We start from the raw sequence: 25,918 nt of genomic DNA, 5'->3' as shown, positions 1-25,918 counted from the left end.
ACTTTTTTTTAGAATTTTTAGCGAAAGAAACCTTAAAGATGTTTTCAAATTACAACTCAGTACAACTAAACATTTTGACAATTTTAAGGTCTTCTCATATACATGGTCAATATATATCTGTTATCTTGAATGTCACCTACCAGTTTCATCAAAGTTCGATTCAAGTCTCTTAGACATCCAAGTAAATACAATAAACGAAAACACTCTTGCATTATGTTAAAAATCAAATCTTTATTGGCCATTTTGACAAGAATAGTTCTTTAGTTCTTTCAATTCGTATATTGCTTACACTTAAAAAAATAACTCCATTTTTATCAATAAATGTGCACATTTTCAAAAATATTTCCCAATTTCAGAGTGACTGTGTGTGGTGTATGTCTGTGTGTGTGAGTGTGTGTGTGTATTTCTGGGAATGCGTGCGCGAGTTGTAATTTATATTTAAACATTTAATTGAAATTGAAAACTTTACGTTCAACACGAACACACATAAAGAGTTTGTCGTTGCTCAATTCAAATTTGCTTTAGCAGCTGCACAAAAATGTGTAATTAACTTCGTTGGTTTTTAAATCTTTGTATATATATATATTTTCGTTTGTTTGTATATATATAGTGTGTATATATTTATTGATTAAGTTGGGTTACTTAGAAGTATTATAAAATTCTTACAGTTTCACATTAAAAGCTTAATTGTTTACACAAAAAAATAGTATTTATTTCGTATATCATTTTCATCCTTATCGTCCCGTCTACGTTTCATCTGTTTATCGTTTCTCATGCTTTTGTGTCCTTGGCGTGGGCGACAGAAGCAACAGTTTGTTTATATATTTTTATTATTATTATTTTTTTTTTTAATTTTTTTTTTTTTAACGCATTTTTAATGCAATGCACACTTTGTCCTTAACGAAAATCATATCAAATATAGTACATAAATGAAATTTGTTTGCATTTGCAGCATGGAAGCCAATGAAAAAGGATTTATACATAAAGCAATATATAGACATATATGTAGATATATATGCATGCATATACAGATATTAATATGTATATAATACGTACGTACGTAATGTATAACGTATAACTAAAATGAGCACAATTGAGGTACATTTGTGTCCCAACTAAATAACTTAAACGTATACAAAATAAACGATTTAAAATTATAATAAAACTCACAAATTTAGATTCAACAAATATACGTAGTTACAAAAGGAAACTAACTAAATTCACGTGCTCTTCACGTCACGCAATCCATTAAAATTAAATCATTTTCATTACAGACATTTGACAAAATTTACAAAGTCGTGTCTAAAGCACCCACACACGCACACACTTGCAAATCGGGTACATGAAATGCATATTCATATTTAAGCGAAATTCAAAATCTTAATATCTGGGTATACCGTGTGCGTATGTGTGTGTGGGTTGTGTGGGTGTGTTTGTGTGTGTGTGTGTTGAAGTGCCGCAATTTGCATGCATTGCTCTTGTCGTTTAGTTGATTCGTTTTTTTGGCGTTTCACAAATGCTGTAAGAATAAATAAAATCATGTTTAATAATTGAAAAACAGTTAGCAAAAACACTTAGCCCCATTTAACATTTAGATGAAATTCCTTTTCAAAATTTACTTTCCTTAATTTTTGTTTTTTTTTTTTTTTGATTCTTGTAAAGTTTAATTTTTTTTTATGCATACAACTAGATAAACATACATATAAATATATTTTGACTATGTGTAAATTCGTATACAATCCGTTCCTCAGTTCAAACTCAATTTCTGATCTAGTCTATCAGAGGGCCAATACATATAGCCGACTACTGAAACCAGCTTTTTATTTGCGTCACTCCAAATAGATATTTGTATATATATGTATTTTATTTTTATTTTTTTAATACATTCAACAATATAAATTCGAATAGACGATAAACATTTGATAAAATTGTCGAATAAAATTTTTATAAAACACTTTCCATTCACTTAAGCTGTTGACTATTAATATCATCTATCGTTTCGAGTGTATTTGTGTTCGTGTGCTTGTATAATACGCTTATAAAGGTAACTTCAAGTGTTTCTACGCATTGGAGATCACAACCACAAATTCTTCTCCTTATTTTATTGTGTATTTACGGGCTACCGAAATATATGTATATGTGTGTGTATGTGTGTATAAATATAACGACAAATAAATGATATACATACCAAAAATAAAACACATGCCACAATGATGCATTCCAAATATGTTCAATTTATATTTGGATTTAAACAGTTTGATAAGTTAAAGTCGATGTGCCCGATTTTGTGTGAATTGTAGGATATATTGGTTGATTGATTACAGTAAACATCTAATGGACGTCGTTAATAGCGGCAAATTCTCGAAAACACTTATAGGATTCACTTGTTTGTGTGATTTCATTAAACATTTCTTTTTTTTTTTTTTCTTCACATACATTCTATATATTTGATTTGCATATATATATATATAAATATATATATATATAAATATATATATATATAAATATTTCGTATGCTCTGAATAGGTTTATAGTTTATACACATCAAAATTCTGCATCGTATCAAAGTCCGTCATGGGAAAATCACTACCACTAAAATTGAATGAAATAGAAAAATAGAAAATCAAAATTAATAATAAAACAAATAAATCGATGCAAGGAAAGAAGCAGTCGCATGAGTTAGGCCAAAAAAAAAATTTATTTATAAGTATGCGTGAATCATGTGAATGAATCAGAAAATGATATTAGAATAGTGTATTTAGTGAATAAAAATAAAGAAATGTGACAAAAGGTGTATGATTAAACAGTTTCTAATCTACAGAAATGGAGCCCCTCGCCTACATCTAAGGCAATCGATTCTCGTGCCACCAATTTTGTAACATTAACAACAATAACATCAAGTTTCATCAAGTGATAGTAACAACAATAACGAACAAACATAATAAGGAGGCATATCAAATGGAAAAATATACATGCAATCAACTTGTTTATTGTTTATATATATAGTTAGAGAGAGAGAGAGAGAGAGAGAGAGGTGTGGTATGTAAATCCAAAGAAGCCTCAAAAAGCAGTTGCTTGCAATTGTTGTCTATTATTGTATTCATTGCAGTGGATGTTCTTTGGCATTTACAAATGCATGATGGTGCTGTTCTGTAAGCTGCGATTATATCAAAAGTTAGAATTTAGTTACATTAGATATCAATTTAATATTATATATAGAAGTGTATATTGGATATATATGGCTGCTGACTGAAAAGCTTAATAAGATGGCAATACTTTGAAGGAGAACAATTAGGGCGAACAAAACCATTTTTTTTTTTTTTTCGTTTGTATATGTGATCTTAGATTCGAGCGCCCTATGTTTGAGAGTTAGTAAAAGGGCAGCGACAGCGGGCACTTCAAATGAATGTGACAATTTGGCGAATGTTGCAAGTTGCTTGTGGCAAGTGGCGAGTGGCGAATGACGAGTGGGCGTGCAGTGATGAATGTATTTAATTTATTTTTTATACATTTTTGAGCGACCAGAATGGACAGAGTCCTGAGCATACAACAAACAAACGAATGATGAGAATTTGAATCGAACTGTTGGATTGATTTGTTTATCTCGTTTTGCTGGGTGATATTAATGCGATTGCGATTGCGATTGCGATTGGTACATAAATATATTGATAGATATGTAGGTATCAAACAATACCTTTCGGTAAGAGGCACCACCCAAACTAGCCTGCGATTCGAATTTACGTTATGTTCTTAGTATTGCACCGTTTGATTATAGGGCGATGGCACCGCATATGTTGATTTAGTGGCCATCATCCACTGCGCTTCTGGCCCATTGGCGCACACATTGTATATGGTGTGACTTATCTGATCCAGTATGGGATCGTCTGGCGCTGTATTGTTGACATAATTCTCGAGCGCCTGCGCCACAGTGCTATCATCTGAATCAGAATCATCCTTGTAATAGGATGTGGTTGCGACGCTCGATGGATTACAGGACATGCCACTACGCGGCGAATAACTGGATAGGCACGGCACCACAACACCGAGTGTTTGCACAACAAATAAAAATCGCATAAAAGTAGAAAATGAAAATAAACAAAGAGTAGAGTAAGTAAGATAGTATTTTACCACACTGTGTTGCACAATTCTTTTTCACTTTATTGTTAATATAATTAAAATAATCAAAATATTAAAACATTTTCAATAAATATACCGAAAAAACATAAGCAATAAACGCCTGCGATCTGTTTTCAGTGGTTAAATAGTTTTTGTATCGCTTTATTTTGTTTACATTTCCCCTCTCAATTTCAAAGTATTGCAATCTAATTAAACTCTTGGAAATAGGTAGAAGCCAAATAAAATAAATAAGAATTAAAATGCAGTTGGGACTGCAAAGAAACTAAAGCCCGATTTGCGGGGTTTGCTTTGAATTTGGGTTGGGGTGCACTACCCAGAGTAAAAAGAAGTAAGAAACAAAATAATACATTTATAAAAAAAAAAAAATAAAAATAAGAAAAAAAAAAGTTAAATAAACAATACAAAAGGTCAGCCAAAGAGACTCTAGATGTTAGAATGAGGGCGACCATGCAAAACTTACTTTCCCATCGACATGCTATCCTGCGGCGGTGACTGCATTGGGTGATGGGGCGTGCCACTGATGGAGCCCGTATCCCCACTGGTACGCACCTGCACGCGTATCGTGCTGGGAACATATCCATCGACGCGGGGCGTTGGTTCTGTGCAAATTCAAAAGAGGTGTCAATTGTTAATGTGTGTGAGTGCTATGAAGGATACCCAAGTTGATTTGTTTGACATTCACTTGGCATTACAAATTTAGAAAGAAATAAACAAACTAATTAACACATCTTGTTATGAATCATTCTCAATGCTCGTCTGTTGTCAAACAATATCAACTTTTTAGGCATTCCTTTAATAAACAATTTAATTGGGATTTTCTTGGCTTGTAGCCGTACCAGCGCGCTGTGTATAAAAGTCGCCAAAAGCGAGATCGCGATCCAATGGTTGCACATTGACGTCGGTCGGATGCAGGCAACGCAGCATATCCAGATCGCGTATGCGATCAGCCAAATTGAGTATTTGGAAATCCCGTGCAGTCCATGGCGAAAGCATTGTCACCGATCCACAAGCGTTCACATAGGCAATGGTAACGCCACCTAACCAAGCGACATTAATATACAAATTTATTAAGAAAGCATTCTTAGCCAACTAAATTGAATATACGCACCCAATTCACTATCGGAGAAACGCAACAGAAATGTGCCAATGCCAGTAACGGCGCGCAAGAGATCGTCGTGTGCCTTGGCCTTGTTGATGAAGCCCGTAATGCGGCCGGCTTTCCACATGGATAACAAGTGGTCTTTGGTCAGCTTCATAATGGCAAAGAACCATTCCCAGAAAGTGAAAGTACGATCCGGCAGTGGCTCCTTACAAAATTGATTCCATGAAATATACTCATTGCGCTCGCCGGCAATATTATCACGCTGCAGCTTCTCGACTGAGTAGATAAAGATATAAATGTATTATTAAGTCAAAGTATGAAAAGTTGACATTCGTTTAACCCACATAAAAACTCCAAGTTCTCCGCTGTCAGGGCGCGCTGTGTGCAGGAGCCGAATTTGGTGTTGAGTGCGACTGACAACTGACGCCAAGTGACGCGATCTGTGACCACGAACGGATCACGCACAATATCAGCGAATGCATTGTCCCAAGTAATGGTGGCCCACGATTGCGGCTCCTGGTTACCATGAACAATAACCACCACCGGCAGCGACAGTGTCCAGACGCGAATCTGATAATCATTCACTGTTGTGGTCGCATAGAAGAACAATGCAAACTTTTCATCCATGACGCTTTCGGTGCCCTTCTTCTCGGCGCGCTTGATCTTCTTGAGCTGCATGTTTCTGAAGCTCGCGGAGAATACATGACTGCTCTGCTGATACTCCATGGTGCTGGAGCAGTTCTGTATCTCGCCCGACGACTGTCCAGCGAGGCTGCCATTGGTCACATCCATATGTGTGCCGCGCGTCACAAAGCGCTGTGCCTGCAACTCTGCAAAGGTAAAGAGCAAACACTTGCGTTAATTGATATGTGATTGCAGGGAAAGAAATACACTTACCAGACATTATAATACACTCGACTGTGGGCGGATTCATGTGTATGCCCAGCTGGGATCCAAGCAGCCAACGCACTGAGGCCGCAAAGCGTGTGTTTGTCTTCATTACCTGCGGCGGCTGTTTGTCCACAATGAAAGCAGAGCACACTAGATTCTTTTGTGCCACCTGCACTTGTTCGAGCAGACAGTTCAGATCGGGATCATCGTTTACGATGCGCACCAGGAGCGTCTCCTTGACAGCCGTCAGCAGATGGGTGACAAAAGATTCCAGCAGCTCAAAGCACCGCTGTATATCATCCAGCATATTCTCGCTAAACTGTGCTCCATTCCCGGCTAGAGCCTGTTGGCGCCGCCAGTTCTTAAGTTCCGTTATGACCATATCTTGCAGTTGATCGTAGAACATAAAGCTGCGTCGCAGCCTGGCCACCAGGGCGGCCTTGTCCTCAATCAAACTCTTGAACAGACGTTCCGCATCGGGCGAATTGGGTGCGTTTAGCATATAGCGATAGTTCTGCACCAAGACTTTCAGACTCTCGGAGCATGTGGTGAATTCGTTGAAGCTTTGGAATATCTGATTATGTACTTCATACAACTCCATTTTAGCTGGGCCCACTCTGCCGGGCGCAGCGGTTTCGGCCATATTATGCATTATTCCAGCTGGCATGCCACCAGCCACTGGGGATACTCCGGTACCGGCAACTCCTAGCAAATCACTAGCATCGACATAGCCAGTGTTCATACCAACGGCTGCGGCAACTGCGGCATTGTTCATGTTATATGTGTTCAGCGGCATCGATTGGCCTGCGCTGGCAACGGCGACACTCTTCTCGGCTGCTAACTGCAGTTCCTTCTGCACTCCGCTGCGCAGATGCGTATATAGCTCAAGGGCCGGGGTGCGTTGGATCAGCGCACAGAGCTCAACCAGACGATACTTCAGCACCTGATCACTGGCGCGTGTTGATAAAAGTTTCTGCTGCAGATCCTCAATGAACTTGACGGCAACGTGTTCCAATTGATTTGTCGAATTAGGAGTTATCTGCTCTGACCTGTTGGACAACACAGAGATTATAATGTGATTATTAGAAAAGAATACAAAACTCTGTTAAATATCAAGTTCTGAAGAATTTAGTTGATTTAAATATACATATATTATACTTTTTCGAGAGCAGCACACGATTTTGATTAACATTTAATCGAAATATTGCTCATGAAGAGAAATACCTTCAATGTAGAATATAGGAAAACGCTTATGAATAAATATTTACAGCCCATACCCCTGCCCAGCATTGTAGTTTAGTCTGAATACCTTGGTATCACCCACAGATTCGGCAAAGAATCGCCACTCTGAGAACACTCGGGACAACTACTCACATTATTCTGTCTTCGATCCAGGGCGCCAAGCAGAGGCGCAGGTCGTACAGACCCTTCTTATTGTAGTAAGCCGCCATGCGCTGCTCGCAGTCGGCATGGCTCGAGATGCGCTTCCACAGACTCATGCTGCTCATATGGTTTATTGGTTTGGATGAATATGGATGGGATGTTAGCGAGAGCGAAGCAGCTGTTACATGTGCAGCAACCAGGATGCAATGACAGGGTTACGGCTGACAATATATGCTTTTAAGGCCAGAGTGTTGGATTTTCTGTTTATACAGAAGTGTTATATATTTTGTTCTGCTTGCTTGTGTTTGCTTCAATTGTTTGTTATTCGCTTCTTATGATTTGATTTGATCGATTTGTCATGCAATTTAATTTGGTAATTGTTTAATGCATTTTTGCGAGGCTCTCTGGCTGCTTGGTGGTGGCGGCGGCGATGACCTGGCCAAGGTCCAGCTGCTGACTTCCACAAGCGAATCGGAAGTTGGATTCGTCCATAAAATTCACACACACGGAATGTTTGGTATGAATGGTAATGGATCGATAAAAAAAACTATAAATAAAATATACATATAAGCATATAAGTGGCAAGGATAACATGAGAGGCAGGATATTAAATGTACGTTTCTATGTATGTAGGTGTGTGTGTGTATGGAGATGTGTGCGTGAGTGTGTGAATATGTATGTTGCATGTGCAGAGCGCCTTTATCAAAATTCATTCGCACTAATCCAATTGATTTATCAGAAGCATTTGCAATCAAAAGTTTTGTGAATGCACAGCAATGCCAAAACCAAAGCTAATCAATGCCAAAAACACAATATCTTAAGTAAGCTTATGAGATTTTCAGGAAAATACAAGTGTATGTTTCACAGTTCCTTGAATTCAGTTCCGTTCTCTGCCTTTCTCTGGATTTACCTCTGTTATTATTTTACTATTATTTACTAAAAACAGTTTTTGCTCAGTTCAAATTAATGTGTGTATAAATTAGCTTTTATTATTTATACTCTAAGCTGCAACCCGATTTGACAACGTCAGAACTTTCAGCATTCCCCATGGCTCACATTACAAAGTCCAAATGGAATTTATGTTTCAACATTCCATCCTTTGAATATGCAACAAGGCAGTCAGCTTATATAACAATGTGGGCAGAGCGGGATGTTTTCCAAACAAGCGAAACAAAGCTCCATTGCTGACGCACTTTGCGTCCAACTATAACAGAGCTCGTCACAAGAAGCGCCATTGGGTGTCTGTGTGAGTGTGTGTGTGTGTATCTCTGTGGTTGTTGCGCGTGTTGTGGTGCAGAGCTTATGGCACAGAGGAGATAGAATAGAGCCATGTGCTAACAAAACACAACTTTAATTACCATAACAAAAATAATGGCGAAAGGCAAACAATGCGACAAAAACTAGCACAACAGTGAGAAAATAAACAAAACGCAGCCAGAATGGAGACGAATATCTGACGCACCCCTATGGAAAGGTGCACGGTGTTGGACAATGGGACAGCTGGACAGGTGTAACAATTAATTGCGCGCCTTTTAGCAAGATCATTTGCGTTCAGTGGCGCACAGTTCATGCTCGTTGCGTCGTGTGGGGGACACACTAAAACGTGATCACCCGAGAAACAAACAGCAGACGAGAACAACAACAAACACAACGAGCCCCCGGTAACCCGAAGTCCCCAGCAGAAGAACAACTCAGGCAAAGACATTTGTTTGCCTTTGTGGTCGATACGCTAATTTTCGTAGTTCTCTAGAAAAAAAGGGACAACGACGTGAGCACAGCGCACGTAGGAAATATGAATGGCCCGAGAAATGGCCAAACAAGCCAAACCAGTCAGACGAGGCACGGAAAGAGAGCAGTCCGCAGCCGTAACAAAAATTAGATAGAAATCAAACTCCACACACACACATACACAAACGTACGGCAGGCTGTAGAGATGGAAGCGACTGAAGAGACGTGACACGATGTGAAGAGAATTCTTGATTAGGATCTGGTTTGATATCAAAACAGTTAACTCTAATCCAAGTTTGATTGATTATATAATCAGGTACTATAACTTTCTGCATTTCATTGAATTTCTGTGATCTTTTCTCACTCATAGACATCAACAATCCGAAATTTCACATCACGAATACTCGCGCTCTCATCTCTATGCCACCAAAAGGGACAACTGCAACAGCGATATAAAAACAGGTCATGCCCGTGTCGTGTGTGTTACCTGCTGCACAAGTCTGGCTCTGGTCGACTATCAACACCGATCGGATGTGCGGCTGACTAGAGAGTCGAAAGCCCACGGCGACTCCGCTTAGGTAGCCAAACTATATTGTGCAGGTTTATCTACGATTCATGACGTTTTTTTTCCTACTCGTTGGTTTACTTTCTGCCGCTGCTGGCGTTCTACCGACTGGTTAGTAGTTCAAGGCTGCTGCTTCAGCTGCTGCTGCTCCACACAATGCAAATGCGAGTTCAGTGGAAATTATTGCTGATGTTATTGTTGTTATTAATACAAATATTGCGTTGGTATTTGTTACGGCTTGGAGTATATTTCTAACAAAATGGCTGCAAATGGCGACCTTGAACACTTTCTGCTAAGCAAATTGTGGTATATATATTATGTACATAGCCGAATACACATTTACATGTATATATTCCTTGGAGGCAACCAACAGCCCAGCCGCCCAGCCACCCAGCCACCCACCGGGAGGGAGCAAGTGAGCAACAGCGTCGTATTTCTTTCATTGTTTATTTGTTTGTTTGTTTTATTTACTTATTGACCCGGTCGGTCTGTTATGATGCGAAATACACCTGCGTCACCTGAGATAAGCAATGTCCCAGCTGACGTGTTTATAAATAACGATACAGCACAGGACGCCCGAGTATTAATAGGAATTAAATGTATATCTATGAAATATGTGTGAGTATGGAATGGCAACAAGTCTGAATACATACATATATATGTATATACTTATATATTGTGAATGGTTTTCAAACAAGGGAAATGTGCTCGCAATTTAAGCCAGAAAAGAAACGAAAACCCGTTGAGGAAACTTTACCCTTGCTCTTATAACTCTGTTCAGAAAGGCAGATGTAATTTAAGTAACTTGCATTAAATTTTAAGTGCTCTACTCTAAAAAGAAAGAAATATTCTTTGAATTGCAAATTTAAAAAATACATTCACTCAATATTACGGCTTCTTGTACACTTCTGATAAGAATACAACAAGCAGAAGAAAAATAAGTAAGAGGTGGATTATAAAAATGAATCAATTTACGAGGAAGACGGTGACAATTTGATAAAGACCTCAACAGCTGACTGGGCCAAGAAACATTCTTATCAGTTAAATTGGCAAAAATACAGACACGATCTGAATATTTTGGCTGCTCTTTGGGCACTATACTAAACATATGCTTATATTTGGCCGTTTCCTATGAATTTCATATTTTGCTTGGAAGTTGGCAAAATCAGACCATTGTCTAAAGCGTATAATTAACGCAAGCAATAGCCTGGCGACGCATAATAATTAAATATGCATACTAATATTCATTATGTATGGATGTGTTTGTTGTTCTGTTTGGCATCCTTGGATAGCATTTTAGCATTCGACCTACAACTATTTGAAAAGCAAGCCAAGCGTGCGACTTCAAAAGCCAAAATATAGAAAGCTATGCCGCCTTTTGTTGTTTACCTGCCATAAAATATGAAATAAAATAAAGCTGAACGAAATCCAGCAACAAAGTTGCCAAAAATATAGTCTGGTCAGATACTATGCCATAATATATTGACGATGAAGCGAAGCCAATAAAATTGAATACAAAATAAGAGATCCGAGCGGCAACGCATCAAAAATACTCTTAAAAAAACGCTTTAGGCACTTAAATAAATAAATTATAATATGAAATACGCCAACAGAATAAACCATGCAGCAAATTTGTTCTCTGTGTTAACATACATTAACTCATTTAATACTATGTACATGTAAATGTTAATAACAGAAAATGTTACAGGCAATCGTATCAAATCTGTTAGAGCTGTTAAGTGCTTAACATAACAAGCTAATGTTAACAGCAATGAATCTTATCGTTTCAATTTCCTTGACCTTTTACTGACTAAGCAGTTAATTAGCCACAGTCGCAAACAAATTTTCAATTTTTCCAAATGCCCAATGGGAAGGGTATACGAATTCGATATCTGGTAGTATTAGGCGACGATAACTTCGAAACTGGTGGATAGCAGCATTTTATAAATCGATATGTATTTTGTTTGTTTTTTTTTCATCTTTGTGTTTGTGTGTGTGCGAGCAAGAGGCGGTACGAGGCGTGACAGTGCATTGTATTTGTTTGTATTTAGCCCCAACTGCAGCACAGCGCAGTTGGTTAGGGGCGATAATATTTATAAAGCAATACGTTCATAAAGCGGCCGTCCGCTGTGCATACGTAAATATTGAACAACCAATTCAATCTGAAATATTTAACGCCTTCAATCGAAACGAAGCGAAACGAAACGAATCAAATTTAAAACGTTGTCGTCAATGGGTTAAAAACGTGTCTACACTCTGGTTTGCATGCAAAGCAACGAATTCATAAATTCGAATCAGTTTCTCAACAAGAGAGAAACTGGTATCTTTAGATGCGCATTGACGTGTGTATTTCAAAGCAGTTCCAACGAATTACCCTCACTCTTGCACAGATTTACATAAGTAAATTAGAAAATTCTAATAGTCAAGGCGTCGATTAAAAATCAATATAAAATGCTAAAATAAAGAAAATAACATATTTCGATATATTTACATTTATATGTATATATTCCATATAGTACAGCTAGCTAGACCTTGGCCGTCACGAAAGCTTTTACGAAAATTCATTTTCCGCACAATCCACTTTGTTCTGGAATTTGTAATATAATGAAAAACTTATTTAAATAAACTTGATATGCAATTTTCCGGGAAGCCAGTCGAACCATATTTAGTGTAAGCCTTTAAAATCAAATGCGACATACAGGTTGACTAGATAGATAACACAGACACAGAACTTTTTATAGGGATTTTTATTACTTCTTTGTTTTTTTTCTTTTTTTTTTTTCTATGAAATTGATAAAGAAACAAACCGCGTTCGCCTAGTCCCCTTAAATGTATCAAGCTATTTGCACGCGGCGCTGACATCTCATCAGAATATGTACTTTAATTTGGGATGTTCCTAGAATACATACAATTTGCGGTATAAGGCGCTTTAAAGTGGAAAATGGAAAAGTTTTTGGGTACCGTTTATAATTGCGATAAAACTTACAGCAACAATATAAGCCAAACGCGATACGCACATGACGTATGCATGCTAATAATATACATACATACATATGTGCATATATCAGGTTATTGATAAGACTCACATGTGGTAGCGAGAAGAATTAATGGCAAACACGAGCGGACCCTTGGGTATATTTCAGTTGCTCCAATTTTTCCCCATTTTTAGCAGCGAAAAATGAAAATATATCTGCATGTCGAAAATAACTTAAACTAAATTTACTTTGTAGTCAATGAACATGTTGTACATGCACATTATTGTATGTTTGTATGAATATCTATTAGCGTGCGGAAGTCTTAGCCGCATCTAACCTTAACCTTACTCGCTGACGGTCGAAGAGGAAAAAGTGTGTTCTCCATCTCGTTTTATCTGCTATTGAGTTTTCTTTCTATTCAAACGCCGCACGCTAAATAACCTTGAAAATAATAACTTTTGCAGAGCAAGAAAACTGGCGCAAAGCTCAACCTTGAATGCACGAGCAATGAAAGTAGTTGTTGCTATTGCTGCTGCTGCTGCTGTCACTGTTGCTGTTACAGTGAAAACTGCGAAACTGGTTTAGCGACTTTTGATTTTCATGCTCGCAACACAATTGACGTCGTTGGCGATCTATGGAAAGCCCAGTGTGTAATTTGAATAGCATTCAATTAAAAATTGCTGACCACAACGTAAACAATTAATGCACTCATACATATGCGCATCCAAATATACGTATGAACAAATATATTTGAAATTTGTATGCAGCTGTTGCTGTATCTATCTCTAGGCAACAAACAAACAGGAAAAGAGAAGAAATTGTCGAGAGCTACGAATGGCAAGAGGTGACTTCAATGCACTTTTAGGTTATGAATAATTGTTTGCCAAAGCCCAATGAGAGTTAGCTGCACACTTCAGCTGATAAGGCAATGATATCCACAACAAATACAAACGTTGCGTAAGCAAAAGGTAAAGAGCATGGGGGACAATTCATTTGTTGTGGAGCTCTGAAAGCAAAATACCGCACTAATATGTGCATAATAATGAGAATCATTCAAAGGAATTAAAAGCTGAAATTGGTAATTGAAACATGTTTCATGAATTATAGAATAGTCATATTCCAAATTTATTCATTTACTGTTGATCTATTTTAAATACATTCATTTCACAGTACTTCTTAATTCCTTTATTCTGATTCACAACTTAAATTGTAAAAAGTACCGCAAGTTCGCGTTAGATAAACAAATTGCAATCTCCGAATAATACCCAAATACACATGCGGACTCTTCGCTTTTGCTGTGGGGTTAGCTAAGCAAACAGATTCGCTTGCTAAACACATAAAGAGACAACGACGACGACGACGGACACGACGCTGCTATAAGGCGAAAGATAAACAAATTTTCAGATATAACGAGATATAGATGTGTGTGTGTGTGTATATATGTATATATATACTCCAACGATTCCGTGCAAAACAAATAACTAGACATATGGATAGGAATTTTTTTTTTTTTTTTTTTTTTTTTTTTTTTTTTTGTAGACAAGCAAATTAGTCGATGCCAGCTAATTGCTGCTAAAAATGGCCAAAAGACGTAGCTCAAGCATGTTACAATTTAAATTACATATTTACTCAAAAGTAGACTAATTAAGGACATTATAAATATATGTCAATTAGCAAGTAAGAATGCGCTATACAAAAATATACATTTAATCTTAATTCGATATATGAAATATATGTATGCATATATATTAGATCGGGTTGTTCATATATGCATCTATATATGTGCAAATAAATAGTCACATACGAGCAATATATTCACCAAGTTACTGTTCTTTGTTGTTGTTGCCCTTTGATTTTTTGCTGCTTCGACATTTGTTTCATTTCTTTCCTGTCTGCCTGCAAATCATATTGAGTTTGTTTTTTCTATACACAATCACAGATAAGGCATTGAAAATATTCCGACAAATATACACCAAATATAGTTTTGTATAATTTTTTTTGTGGAGTTCTGCTAAAGAATGTACAGACTATAATCATAACAGAACAAACGCATGTTATTAACAGCGGATTAAAATTTGCTTCGAATAACTTCTGCTAATGCACCTAATTACTGGCATTAATACTTATAAAAATAATATTTAAAGTCTAAAAAACCTGTATACATAGTCTGTATACAAGTCAGTATCACTTTCAAGCACATAAATGCAAGATGTGTTTATTGAGAGTATATAATACTTCGGTGAAGGTTAGAAAAACTTTTTCTTACGTTTTCATTTTTTATAAGCAATACACACACAAATACATATCTATATATATGCATACATACATCTATAAAAGCCCCACACATATGTTTATTCTGTGCCGTTTTTGTACTATTTGTTACTGTGCTCATAAAAGTTTAATAAGCGCTTTTGCTTGTGGAAGTACATTTCTGTGTCCCTGTGTGTGGAAGAGAGTAAAGGAGAGAGAAAAACAGAGAGTAAGGGAGAAAGAGGAAGAGCGAGAGAGAGAGAGAGACAGAGTGAATACGTGCGCTTTTGCTTTGGATGTTTGCTGCCAACATCAAATGTCAAACCCACCCACCAGATATTTGATTGGGCTTATATTGAATAATCAATTATCGTCATTGTTGTTGTGGCTGTTCAACTGTTGTTTCATACACTCTTGACATTCCTAGCCACTGTGCAATAAATAAGACATTCGCAAACAAAAAATGCACATAAGCTAAGTATTGATACTTCAATTTCTAAACTCAATATACAATACCAAATGCCAATAAATATATACAAAAGTACATGCATACATACATACACGTATGGCATGTACTATTTAAGAATTGCGCTCTAATGTTTTATCAGCCTGACAGCCCGCACACGCACATGCACTCACACTTACCCACACAGTCGAACATCTGGCAACAGCTTTTTCAAGTGTTTATATTTTCTGCACAATTTTACAGAGAAACAGCAATAACAACAACAGCCGACACAACACTGATTGATTAAAGTTCACCTACGCACACACGTGCTCAGGTACACACAGACACTTGATAAGCATTCTCTCAATCGCTTTACACATATTGCGTTGCATTTAGTTTTTTAAAAGGTGTAATAATTACTGTGCGGCTTAGCGACAGAGAGACAGAGAGTGAGAGAGATGGAGATAGCGAGAGCGCTTTTGGATTGACTAACTTTATCGTAGCTTATCTGTGAGAAGGCATCGATAGACGCGATTACAACCGCAGCAGAATCAGTGCTTGCAGCGTTAGTGGACAGCGGCGTTATTGACACAACGACGACGGCGACGCCGGCGACGAGAAAAGTAATTTGTCCAAAATGGTAAATGGCAGCCCACGTCCAGTGTGAGCATGTGCGTGTTGTGAGTGTGTGCCTGTGTGCGCAACACATTGAACGAAAGAACGAACCAAGACCAGAAGAACAGAGCAACAGAAGAAGATAAAGTGTTGAGCGGGCAGAACGAGCAGAACTGCGCGACGCGACGCGACACGAAACGACGTCGACGTCGCTGTCGCTGTCGCAGGCGCTGTCTCGGTAAGAAAGCAAGAGTAGCAAATGTGATTGTGAGAGCGAGAAAGGGATGGGAGCTAATATATTCGCTGCTATTGCACTCGAAAATTCTTTTGCTTTTGTTTTTATGATTTTTCCAAGAATTAACAGCGAAAGACGATGGCCACAGCGACTGCGACTGCAACGGCAGCGGCGGCGACGGCGGCGACGACGACGACATGCACAGCCAGCAAGAAAAACAATAAGAAACAGGAGCGCAACAAGAAAAAACAACAACATAGCGTATAATAATGTCTGCCCAAGTGGCAACACATGATTTTGCATGGTCAGGCACACAGGCTGCACACACGTGTGGAAATACATACATATGCACTTATGCATATGTACACGCATATACATACTTGCATATTTTATAAATACTAAAAAAACGAATTTAAAATTAAATAAGAGTCGAAAAATAGAATTATAAACAATCATGGACGAAATATTTTTATTTTCCTAGAATTCTCCACAAAAATCCTCCTGCAACGAGGGGATAAGTGAGTGCAGCAGCAGCAGCAGAGGCAGCGGCAGCGGCTTATAGCCCGCCCACGCACAGCCCCGCCGACAGCATTTGCTTGTTGCTTTTGTGCACAGAACACGGAGCAGTGAACGTGCCCGTGTTTTGCTCTTTTCTCTATATTCTATTTACCTTTAATACACAAACAGCTCAGAAGGTGTAAACACGTACGAAGAATGTATGTGTGTGCATATGTTGGTATTGGTAGCGAGAGCCCCAACACACACACACGCGTACACTAGTGCAGAACAGCAGAGCACACACACAAACACTCACTCACGTTAATACACGAGCAGACCTTTTCTTCTTGTTTCTTGCTTTTAATATTTTGATATGTATTTGCCGTTTTATTTTTAAATCGTACACACTCGCACACACTTACACAAATAAACGCGCCACACAACTACACGAACTCTATCACAAGAACTCCACTCAACGAAAATACTGTGTTTGTAGTTTGGTGCCAGAGCGCTCAATAAATTGCGAATTGAGCTTGCGACGATTCTGGTATTTTTTAAACAATATAAATTGTAAAATATAATTAATTTGTATTACTTTAGCAAAACCCGCGAGGGCACACCACCAACGCGATTGGACGCACGAACATTAATGTAGGGCCGACCTGTTAACATCCGTAGCCAACCGCTTTACTCAAAATGGCACTGCAAACATAGAGCACAATTGCGTGGCCAGACAGTTCGAATTCTGTTTACAGTTCAAAACTAACAAATGTTTATATATTTATATTTTAAAAGGCCCCGTTTGAAATTATTAATGAATAATTCTTACATTACATTAAACAACACAAAAATGATTTGCTAGTTTGGTACTTTTATAAATTTACATAACATATATAAAAGCTAATTCTGGGATTTCCCTGCTAAGACTAAATAATCGTACGTTACAGATAACATCTTCAGTTCTAATATAATAATACTTTTAGCTATTATGTCTTCACAATGTATACATTTACATATATACGAAAGTTTTTGATTAGCGTTATCAGATATGCCTTAAGTACGCTATATTATTTATCACTATAATTATACAAATGTTTATGATATTTTGTAGCAGTAAACCATTTATTCATGTTGAATTACATGAAACAATTCGCAAGTAAATTGATTTTTCGCAATTTAAAATTGCAGAAAGGCTTAAATGACTGTATGGCAACTCTGTTCACCTGTTGTTCGACAGCAGTCCGCCCACAAGGGAGCGGCCATGACTACAATAAATCAATAGTGGTCTTATTTTACACTTGCACTTGCCACTTTCATCAATTCCCGACACTCACCTGTTTCTAAGCAAAAGTCATCGATAGTTTTAATTATTTATGTACTTGTATATATAAATGGACACTTTTCATACAAACTTGGTTAAACCGAAGCAAAGAGGTAAATAAACACTAGTGCTTAAAAGCACGTACTCTACATATAGCACGTGAACTATTTAGGAACGTTTAACAAAAAGTGACTTGTCTTTAAATAAAATAAATCAAATAAATAAGCAATTTGTTTTTGCGCACTATTTTTGCACAACTGAACGCGACTAGAGATGGCAAATGAAGCCAAATGTTGAAGACAAAACGTTATCGAATTGAAACGCTATCGTCGGCGTTGCCACATTAAAAGCCAGTTGAGAAACAATGCGCTCATTTTAAATATTTGACAAACTTTATTGAAACTATCTTTAATATATTTTTGCTAATAAAAAACACACTCACATGTAACATATTAAAGTATTGATTTCATGGCTAAACATTTAAAAATGTATACCAAATTTTTTAACAATATTTTCACAGCTTTAACCATGCACTAGCAAATTCTAACGTACATTCGACACTTGAAAAAATAGAAACAAGCGAATACAATTAGTTTAATAGCTATAGAGTTGTATATATGAAAAAGTTATTGTCGAAGTTGTAAGTACAAATAAAGCATCAAAATCAATGCAATAGTAGCCTTAATTTGAAACTTTATACAGACAGGTTATGTTTTTATTGTGTTTAGTTTACTTTCAGCTTAAAGAAAATAATCGTTTACAGTGAATAACAAAAGTAAGCGCTTGTGTATTCATCATAACTCTTCCACAGCTAACAACTAAAAATATCAATCAAATGTAACAATGTTGATGCTGCATGAGAAAATCAATCCATGCTATCCGAACATTTAACTTAATAACGAAAGCAGTGCGTTTGTCTATCTCTTTCCTTATCTGTGTACATCTGTACATATACATATATATATATATAGTTATATATACATGTATATATGTATGTGTATCAATGAGTATGCGTGTTTGTGTGTGTGTGTGTGTGTGTGTATGTGTATGTGTTTGTAGGGCAACTGCTAGTTCTCAGCCCGACCACGCTTCAAGTGGGACAGTTCGATAAGCCAAGCCTTTATCAGATCGTACGTGGAGAAGCTAATGCCAACGGCAATGGGACCCTTGATCCAGTTCATACTCAGGCCCTTGTAGAAGCCGTTTTTGATGCCCTCCTCCCTGTGTACAGGTAACGATGCTCAAATATTAGAATGTGAATCACAATCGATCAAACTCAATCATTACCTGTATATTGTAACAAGCGTCGCCAGTATCGTTGGAGAAGACTGCGGCGCATTGATGTTCACCCGGGTTGTCTGCATACGCCGACGCACAATGTCCAGCGGATAGCTAGCCGTTTGACCAGCTACACCGGCCGCTGCACCAAATGCCAGCGAAACAAAAGCATTCGGGTTTGTATTGCCAATGATTTCTACAAAGAGAGGAATAGCTTTATAATGGAATGACGGAAGAGAGCAACGATTTACCATGATATTCGCGTTTGAGCGTTTCGTAGGTGAAGAAGGAGGTACCCGCATAGGGTATAACACCCAAGACTGTGGCCCAATAGCCTCGGAATAAGGTACGCGGACCCTCCTCCACCCAAATCCTGGCAAACACCTGGCGCAGCGTGCGATAGCCCGTGTATCTATCCGTGACAGCCATGCGAGCGCGAGCCAAGTCCAAGGGATAGGTCAACGATTGTGAGGTTATGCCCGCCAGCGAGCCGGCGATAAAACGGCGTCCCTTAGTGCTAACGAACGAATACGAATACTGAATAAGTTGATTTCGGATCATTAAGGCATCCCAATTGCAATGCCTACTTACCTGGCGCCGTTCTGATCCACATGCAGGACGCGTCGCCATTGCTCGTGGGATGTGAACTGGATGGCTGCGTAGGGCACAATGCGCGCCATCGTCGCCGAGTTGCCGCGCCACAGGGCGAGCATGCCCTCCCTGGTGTATGTCTGCTCCAGATAGTTGAGCGAGGCCCTGAACGAAAATGACACATCTTTGCGTATCTGGAAGTTGATTTTCGTGCGGTCCAGGGGAGCAATTGTGGTCTTGGCCAATGCACCGGCTGCTGCGCCCGCTATCAGACTGACGAGCACCTGGTCCACTTTGTTGCGCACTAAAACGGGACGTTCAAAGGGATACATTAATCTTTAGGGAGTCAATGTCCGCTAGTCTAGCAGATCTATTATTGTATACACAATCAATTTAATTTTCCAAGTTATATTTAATATCGCCTATGTACGCGGTATCTGCTAGTCTATCAGCTTTTATAATTTAATATTCCAAGTATTTAATTTATTTTATACATTTAAAATTTATAGAATATCTGCATTTGATCAATCAATTTTACGAAATTTACAAAACACTACTGAAACTATATGTCAAATAAATTTTAATCTATGTTTAAATGCGAATGAAAATGAAAATAACTATTTATACAGTCTACCTATTGAAAATTAGTCAAAAAGGACATACAGACAATATATGTACATATTTATAATATATTTGATAAGAATTACAACTGCATTGGTTGGACAAGTGAAATCGATACAGTCTGATTGATTTGTTTTTCGTTGTTTCCTTGGATTGATTGATCGAAGAGGTAGCTGGACATGATATGGTTTACTATAAATATTTTAAGATCTTTAATCATACATTTGGGATTATAAAATCTTAATAGTTTGCAATTGGCATATAAATATATTCTTCAAATGATGATCCTATTATTGGCAATTGATAAATATTGATTTAGTTTATAGAGTTTATATATTGATCTTGCTCAGATTATCCATTCCATAAATAATCGAGAAATATGTTACTTGCTGGCAATCGATAAATATCGATATCATAAATTGTTGCCCATCTAAGGCTAATTAGTTAATATCAACTGGGTTGACCTACTATTTGAGGACTTCGCATTCTGATCAGCGGAGGGGGTCAGCATTTGAGTTCTTGCTAGCTCGCTGCTGTGGCCATCCTCATCCTCTGCCGGGGAAGGGTTGTCGTCCGCTGTGGCCACATTGCTGGCCGAGCCGGCGGCTACTGTGTTGGATAATTGACTACCTGACGATGTGATGGACATGGCAATGTTGGGCTTCTCTATAAGGCGGCTCATGGCAGACTGCAATGGGAGAGAGATAATTCAAATTGGAGCTTTAAATATAATTGAAATTCTAATTATATTTCCTGGCTATATGCCCAAGCACTGATACACCCCGACAGATCCCACAATTGCTCATCAAAGTCGCGAGCGTATTATGATTGAGTTTAAGCTCTTATCAGCTTAATGCGCACTGATAAGACAAGGCAAGGCAATAACTCGTAAGGCTTAGAGATCGCATAGAACGAGATATTTCATGATTGTTTCATAACGCAACAAACGTATTTTGCATATTTATATTTTGGCATCGTTTCAAGAAAACCAAAAACAATTCAGATTTATGCAATCAAAGGTGACCAAGCTAAAATCTGTTGTTAAAAATTTCAATTGAACTTTGCTTAAAAAGCTACCGTGTGAAGAGAGTTTGTTGATTAGCCGTACCGATAAGATTGTAACACGTTGAACGTTTACCTTTGAGGCCAAGACCATTTGATATACAAGAGTTGTATATGTATTCAAGTTCTTGATACGGGGAGATACGGAAAATAAAACAAGAACTATTGTTTATATAAATACAATTAGAAGTTCGTATATATTTATACTTTTCGTCATATTCGTTCACCTGTTTAAGTGTGTCATATTCCCTGAGAAATCTAAGACACTCTAGATAAGAGCATGGAAACCTGTTAATTACTGAAAAAATGTAAACAAGCTAGCAATAGCAACAAATTATCACCAAAAATTAATTATAACTAGCCCATGTGCTGGCACACACCTCCCAAACAACTATTATATATAGATGGATTCACACCCTCACACACACACACACACATACGTACTCATATGTAGGCATATTTTAATATGTCCATGTGAATATATACATATATTTATAGAGCAGCCCGGTGCGATTGGTTTCCACAAGTGAATCGTTTCACCTTGAACAAGTTTTAGCATTAGGCAGAAACGAGCGAAGCTCATGATAAAAGCATATATGTATGTATATATCTCTTATGATAAGATACAGCTGGGCACACAGCAGCTGGCTGAGAGATAAAATTAAGACGGCTATTCAGTGCATAAAAGATAAGAAAAAACGAAACAGACTCTGCCCTAAGCTTCAACTGCGATTTAGTTGAGCTTCTCGAATTTTGTAGTTGGCTCAAAAGTGGTTTTGCTTTACCATATTATATTACAATTACTGACGAATTAAGTCTGTTTGAGTTTTACTGAGGAAATAATTGAGACAACAACTGCCATATAAAGTTCTTTGAATTTCCGTATTAAAATAATTTGTTTTAATATATATAGAAATTGTATATATTGTATATATAGAAATTGTATATATATATTATATTATATTTATTACTGAAAATGCAGGTTTAAAATTATTTTAATTTGTTTGTTTCTATTTCTGGCAGTCATTGAAAATATTATTTTTAGATCTATTTTCTAAAATATAATTACTAGAATTTCTATCAGATAAGCCTATTAGGTAATTTACCTACAGCCGCATGCAAATCAATTGCGTACCACTGTGAAGGGGATGCTGGGGATAGTTGGGTCGTTCGGTTAGGGTGAGGTGAGATTTTGCACGGAGCCGGCAAAACGAATGTACATAAACAAGTTCGTTAAACGTCATTTGTTGTTTGCCATTGAGTCAAGGCTAAGTGATTTACATATATAACTGCATATATATGAACATATAAACATATATATATTTGCATGCGCAATTGAGTGTAGTTATAAATAGAATCACTCATATTAGATTTGACGCTCGACCCGTCTAATAGGAAACATGCGGCAATAACAGCTTTAGTTCTGATTGGAATGGACTTTGCACTTGGCTCAATTTTTATGGGAAACGTATACTGGACCTATGTAAATGCATACGACATTAAAATATATTTAAAGAACTAAATCAATTTTAATTTTCACTTCGTTGCATTTCGTTTACATTCTCAAGCAATTCGAGTTGAGGCAATTCTGATTGGAGTTAGCTGATCAGACAATGGGGCACAGTAAACAGCTGTTGCTTAACTGTATTTCACTTTCAGCTCACTTGTTTCCTCTGTCATGCACAACAACTGTGTGGCAGCCCCCATACCCTCCACATCACCTCACACATTCCAACAGAACTACATTTTATACGTTTTCTGTTTTGATTTGTATGCGTTTATTTATCACTCATTTTATTGCCCACTTATGCACGCATTTATACACAGACACAATCATATTATATAATTAGCCAAATTTAGAGATTTAAAGTGTGCTGCCAAGACAACGACGATAACGCACCTTTGTTTTTGTTGTTAACAAAGATTTTTTGCGTATTCTTTTTTGACATGCATCAACAGCAACAACAGCAACAACGCGATGTCGTACTGCAATGGCACGTTCATGCACTCACTAGCTGTAGCTAACAATGCGAGGCGCTACACTCATTTATTTTGATTTAATTCACAACACGTAATTCGTATTATTTAATACATAATAAGAATTCGCAGAGCGGCTTCGCCTTTCTGTCTTTTCTGACCATTCGACAAAAACATCGAGAACTGTATGGTATTCCAGGGCTGCAGCGCTGCCAATGCACAGAGCGCTACCACATCGCTAAAATAGTGTTGTGTTTACCACGAATCAGGCAATACTATTCCGCGGTTGCAGCAACCAACTTCACGTAAGACGCACTTGGAGAAAAACAGAAAAATATCAAAGTATAAAGATATACAAAAACAAAAAGGAAAACAATGAATGTGTCGAACATAAATAACGACTTGCGATCGTATTCACGACACTGGCTTACTGAGTTCATTGAACAGTATCAGGAGGAGGAGTGTCTCTGGCAGCCGAAGCACCATGACTACAGCAATCACGCCGCCAGAAATAAAGCCTACGACAAATTGGTAGAAAAACTAAAAGAAGTTGAGCCAAATCCTGACCGCGCGATGGTCGTTAGAAAAATCAACTCACTACGGTCCGCATTTCGTCGCGAGTTTCGCAAATCCAACTCCAAATCCGACTACGAGACACGCCTCTGGTACTACGATAAGCTGCTCTTCATAGCTGACCACAAACCCAAACGCCATTCAAACGAACTGGCTGGCAAGCCCAAACGAGAGCTGCACATAAATTTTGATGACGAGGACTCGATGGACTACGAGGAGGAATCACACCATACGCCTCAGTCACAGCATATCGAAACCATCGTGCCCAATGCCAGCGATGAAGTCGAGGCAGAGGTGGCTGCGGTCGGCACCAACAATGTTGTGGTCAGTAGTCAGGGCACCACGCTGAGCACCATCTCGGTGACTCCAGCGGATTGTGTCACACTGGTAAAAGACGAATCACATCAGACACACAACGAGGTGGCAGAGGCGCACCAGCGACTAGTTGCCCAGGCCAACGCTGCACAATCCTCGTTAGCTGCTGCAGGCGGGCATGCCGTGAAGGTGTTAGAGATAACATCGCTCGACTCCAATTCACAGCGCGAGATACAACAGGTGAGTGTTGCAAATATTATATTTGGAGTATACTAAATATTCTCCCTCTCTCTCTCTCCCTGTCAATCTGTTTGGCAGGCGGTCAATTCGCTGGAACATCACCAACAGCAGCTGCAGCATCTGCACCATCAGGCCAACGGACATGCTCAGCCCGTACCAACCATACAGATTGGACGGGATCATTACCAGCCGCTATTTGGCAGTGCGCCAACCACAGCGTACACGACAACGCCCGCCACCACACACAGGCACGAGGATGAATATGATGCGATTGGGGTAAATGTGGCTAGCAAGCTGCGGTCCATCAATCACACGCAACGCATAATTGCCGAGAAGCTCATCAGCGATGTCCTCTTCAATGCACAGCTCGACAATCTCACAGTCAATTCGTCACTGGCGCAATAATTAATTAATATATTGTAAATTAGTTTCAGACGCTTTCGGTCTGCTTAATTTTATTTTACATAAGCATATGTATATGTATGTGTTGTACGTACGTCGTCCGTTTATGTTAGCTTGTATATTAACGTTTAATGTTTATTGTAGATTTAATTACTGCATCAGTTGCATGCAATAAATAGTTTTTAACAAGTTTGGCCTGCGCACAATTTGTAATTCCCGCGCTCAATCCGAGTCGCTCTTCTCGGCTGCAGCATCACTATTATTGCCGGTCAATCGCTTCCACGCGTATTTAGCAAACTGCAAGATTATTTATTGTAGATATACATATATTCTCATTCCTATTTGATTTATCAGCTTATATTTCATTTACCGTAACGGGAGGCAGATCAATTTGTTCCTCCGCGGACACCAGCTTTCGATTATCCTGTAATAGGTTCCAGCCAAAGTGAAGGGCGATCAGGCTGGGGACTATCACAATGGCAACTAGGTTGCGGGACACAAATGAAGGCTTCGGTGTGGTCGGCATTTTTTTTAAACAAATTATGACAGACTCTCGATTATTGTTATTATTTAACATATTTGTGCATAGCGATGACATCTACAGTAAATCGATAACTAAATTTCGATGAATGCACTAAAAATGCCCAATAAATTACAATAGTAGGTGGCAACGCCATAATAATAAGGGCGCATATATATTTACTTTGAATA

The 25,918-nt window shown here is 38.1% G+C and overlaps 4 protein-coding genes and 1 long non-coding RNA gene across 10 annotated transcripts; 2 read left to right on the top strand and 3 right to left on the bottom strand.

Moving 5' to 3' along the window:
• Window positions 1-211: 211 nt before the first annotated feature.
• Window positions 212-18,250, bottom strand: LOC6574950 (signal transducer and transcription activator). 6 transcript variants are annotated; one of them, XM_044008044.1, is made up of 9 exons: window positions 17,000-17,479; window positions 7,505-8,060; window positions 6,137-7,179; window positions 5,584-6,069; window positions 5,246-5,515; window positions 4,974-5,174; window positions 4,598-4,736; window positions 2,189-2,592; window positions 212-1,519 (listed from the first exon to the last, which is right to left on the bottom strand). In XM_044008044.1, exons 2-8 carry the CDS (start codon window positions 7,636-7,638, stop codon window positions 2,529-2,531), a joined length of 2,337 nt encoding a protein of 778 aa, XP_043863979.1. In that variant the 5' UTR covers window positions 7,639-8,060; window positions 17,000-17,479; the 3' UTR covers window positions 212-1,519; window positions 2,189-2,528. The 6 variants fall into 6 exon arrangements, with proteins under 6 accessions (XP_043863979.1, XP_043863978.1, XP_043863977.1 ...); XM_044008043.1 differs by lacking the exons at window positions 212-1,519; window positions 17,000-17,479 and adding exons at window positions 3,695-4,018; window positions 18,162-18,249 and having other exon boundaries at window positions 2,473-2,592; XM_044008042.1 differs by lacking the exon at window positions 212-1,519 and adding an exon at window positions 3,695-4,018 and having other exon boundaries at window positions 2,473-2,592.
• Window positions 18,173-20,613, top strand: LOC122757005. Its single transcript, XR_006356889.1, has 2 exons — window positions 18,173-18,261; window positions 18,669-20,613. It is a non-coding gene; the product is annotated as an uncharacterized LOC122757005 (long non-coding RNA).
• Window positions 18,834-23,865, bottom strand: LOC6574949 (mitochondrial coenzyme A transporter SLC25A42). The gene is made up of 6 exons (XM_002000940.4): window positions 23,601-23,865; window positions 21,107-21,326; window positions 20,018-20,321; window positions 19,678-19,943; window positions 19,436-19,622; window positions 18,834-19,369 (listed from the first exon to the last, which is right to left on the bottom strand). The coding sequence occupies exons 2-6, from the start codon at window positions 21,318-21,320 to the stop codon at window positions 19,216-19,218; spliced, it is 1,125 nt and encodes a 374-aa protein (XP_002000976.1). The 5' UTR covers window positions 21,321-21,326; window positions 23,601-23,865; the 3' UTR covers window positions 18,834-19,215.
• Window positions 23,866-23,941: 76 nt separating this feature from the next.
• Window positions 23,942-25,397, top strand: LOC6574948. Its single transcript, XM_002000939.4, has 2 exons — window positions 23,942-24,805; window positions 24,884-25,397. Exons 1-2 carry the CDS (start codon window positions 24,053-24,055, stop codon window positions 25,208-25,210), a joined length of 1,080 nt encoding a protein of 359 aa, XP_002000975.1. The 5' UTR covers window positions 23,942-24,052; the 3' UTR covers window positions 25,211-25,397.
• LOC6574947 lies at window positions 25,230-25,831 on the bottom strand. Its single transcript, XM_002000938.4, has 2 exons — window positions 25,578-25,831; window positions 25,230-25,504 (listed from the first exon to the last, which is right to left on the bottom strand). Exons 1-2 carry the CDS (start codon window positions 25,803-25,805, stop codon window positions 25,430-25,432), a joined length of 303 nt encoding a protein of 100 aa, XP_002000974.2. The 5' UTR covers window positions 25,806-25,831; the 3' UTR covers window positions 25,230-25,429.
• Window positions 25,832-25,918: the final 87 nt, after the last annotated feature.

The sequence above is a fragment of the Drosophila mojavensis genome, unplaced genomic scaffold (genome assembly GCF_018153725.1).
Source record: "Drosophila mojavensis isolate 15081-1352.22 unplaced genomic scaffold, ASM1815372v1 contig_231, whole genome shotgun sequence".
In the NCBI taxonomy this organism is placed as follows: Eukaryota; Metazoa; Arthropoda; class Insecta; order Diptera; family Drosophilidae; genus Drosophila; species Drosophila mojavensis.
This window is presented reverse-complemented; position numbering and strand designations above follow the sequence as displayed.

Bases quoted from the DNA above. Each gene is read 5' to 3' on its own strand.
- LOC6574950 (XM_044008043.1), bottom strand. From the start codon at position 7,638: ATGAGCAGCATGAGTCTGTGGAAGCGCATCTCGAGCCATGCCGACTGC. The intron at 7,180-7,504 runs GTGAGTAGTTGT...GTTGTCCAACAG, and splicing joins TGGATCGAAGACAGAATAAT to GTCAGAGCAGATAACTCCTA. The intron at 4,737-4,973 runs GTACGGCTACAA...GAATTTGCACAG, and splicing joins CTTTTATACACAGCGCGCTG to AACCAACGCCCCGCGTCGAT.
- LOC6574949 (XM_002000940.4), bottom strand. From the start codon at position 21,320: ATGAGCCGCCTTATAGAGAAGCCCAACATTGCCATGTCCATCACATCG. The intron at 20,322-21,106 runs GTAGGTCAACCC...GTCCCGTTTTAG, and splicing joins GAATGCGAAGTCCTCAAATA to TGCGCAACAAAGTGGACCAG. The intron at 19,623-19,677 runs GTAAATCGTTGC...CTCTCTTTGTAG, and splicing joins GCTCAAACGCGAATATCATG to AAATCATTGGCAATACAAAC.
- LOC6574948 (XM_002000939.4), top strand. From the start codon at position 24,053: ATGAATGTGTCGAACATAAATAACGACTTGCGATCGTATTCACGACAC. The intron at 24,806-24,883 runs GTGAGTGTTGCA...TCTGTTTGGCAG, and splicing joins CACAGCGCGAGATACAACAG to GCGGTCAATTCGCTGGAACA.
- LOC6574947 (XM_002000938.4), bottom strand. From the start codon at position 25,805: ATGTCATCGCTATGCACAAATATGTTAAATAATAACAATAATCGAGAG. The intron at 25,505-25,577 runs GTAAATGAAATA...ATAATCTTGCAG, and splicing joins TTGATCTGCCTCCCGTTACG to TTTGCTAAATACGCGTGGAA.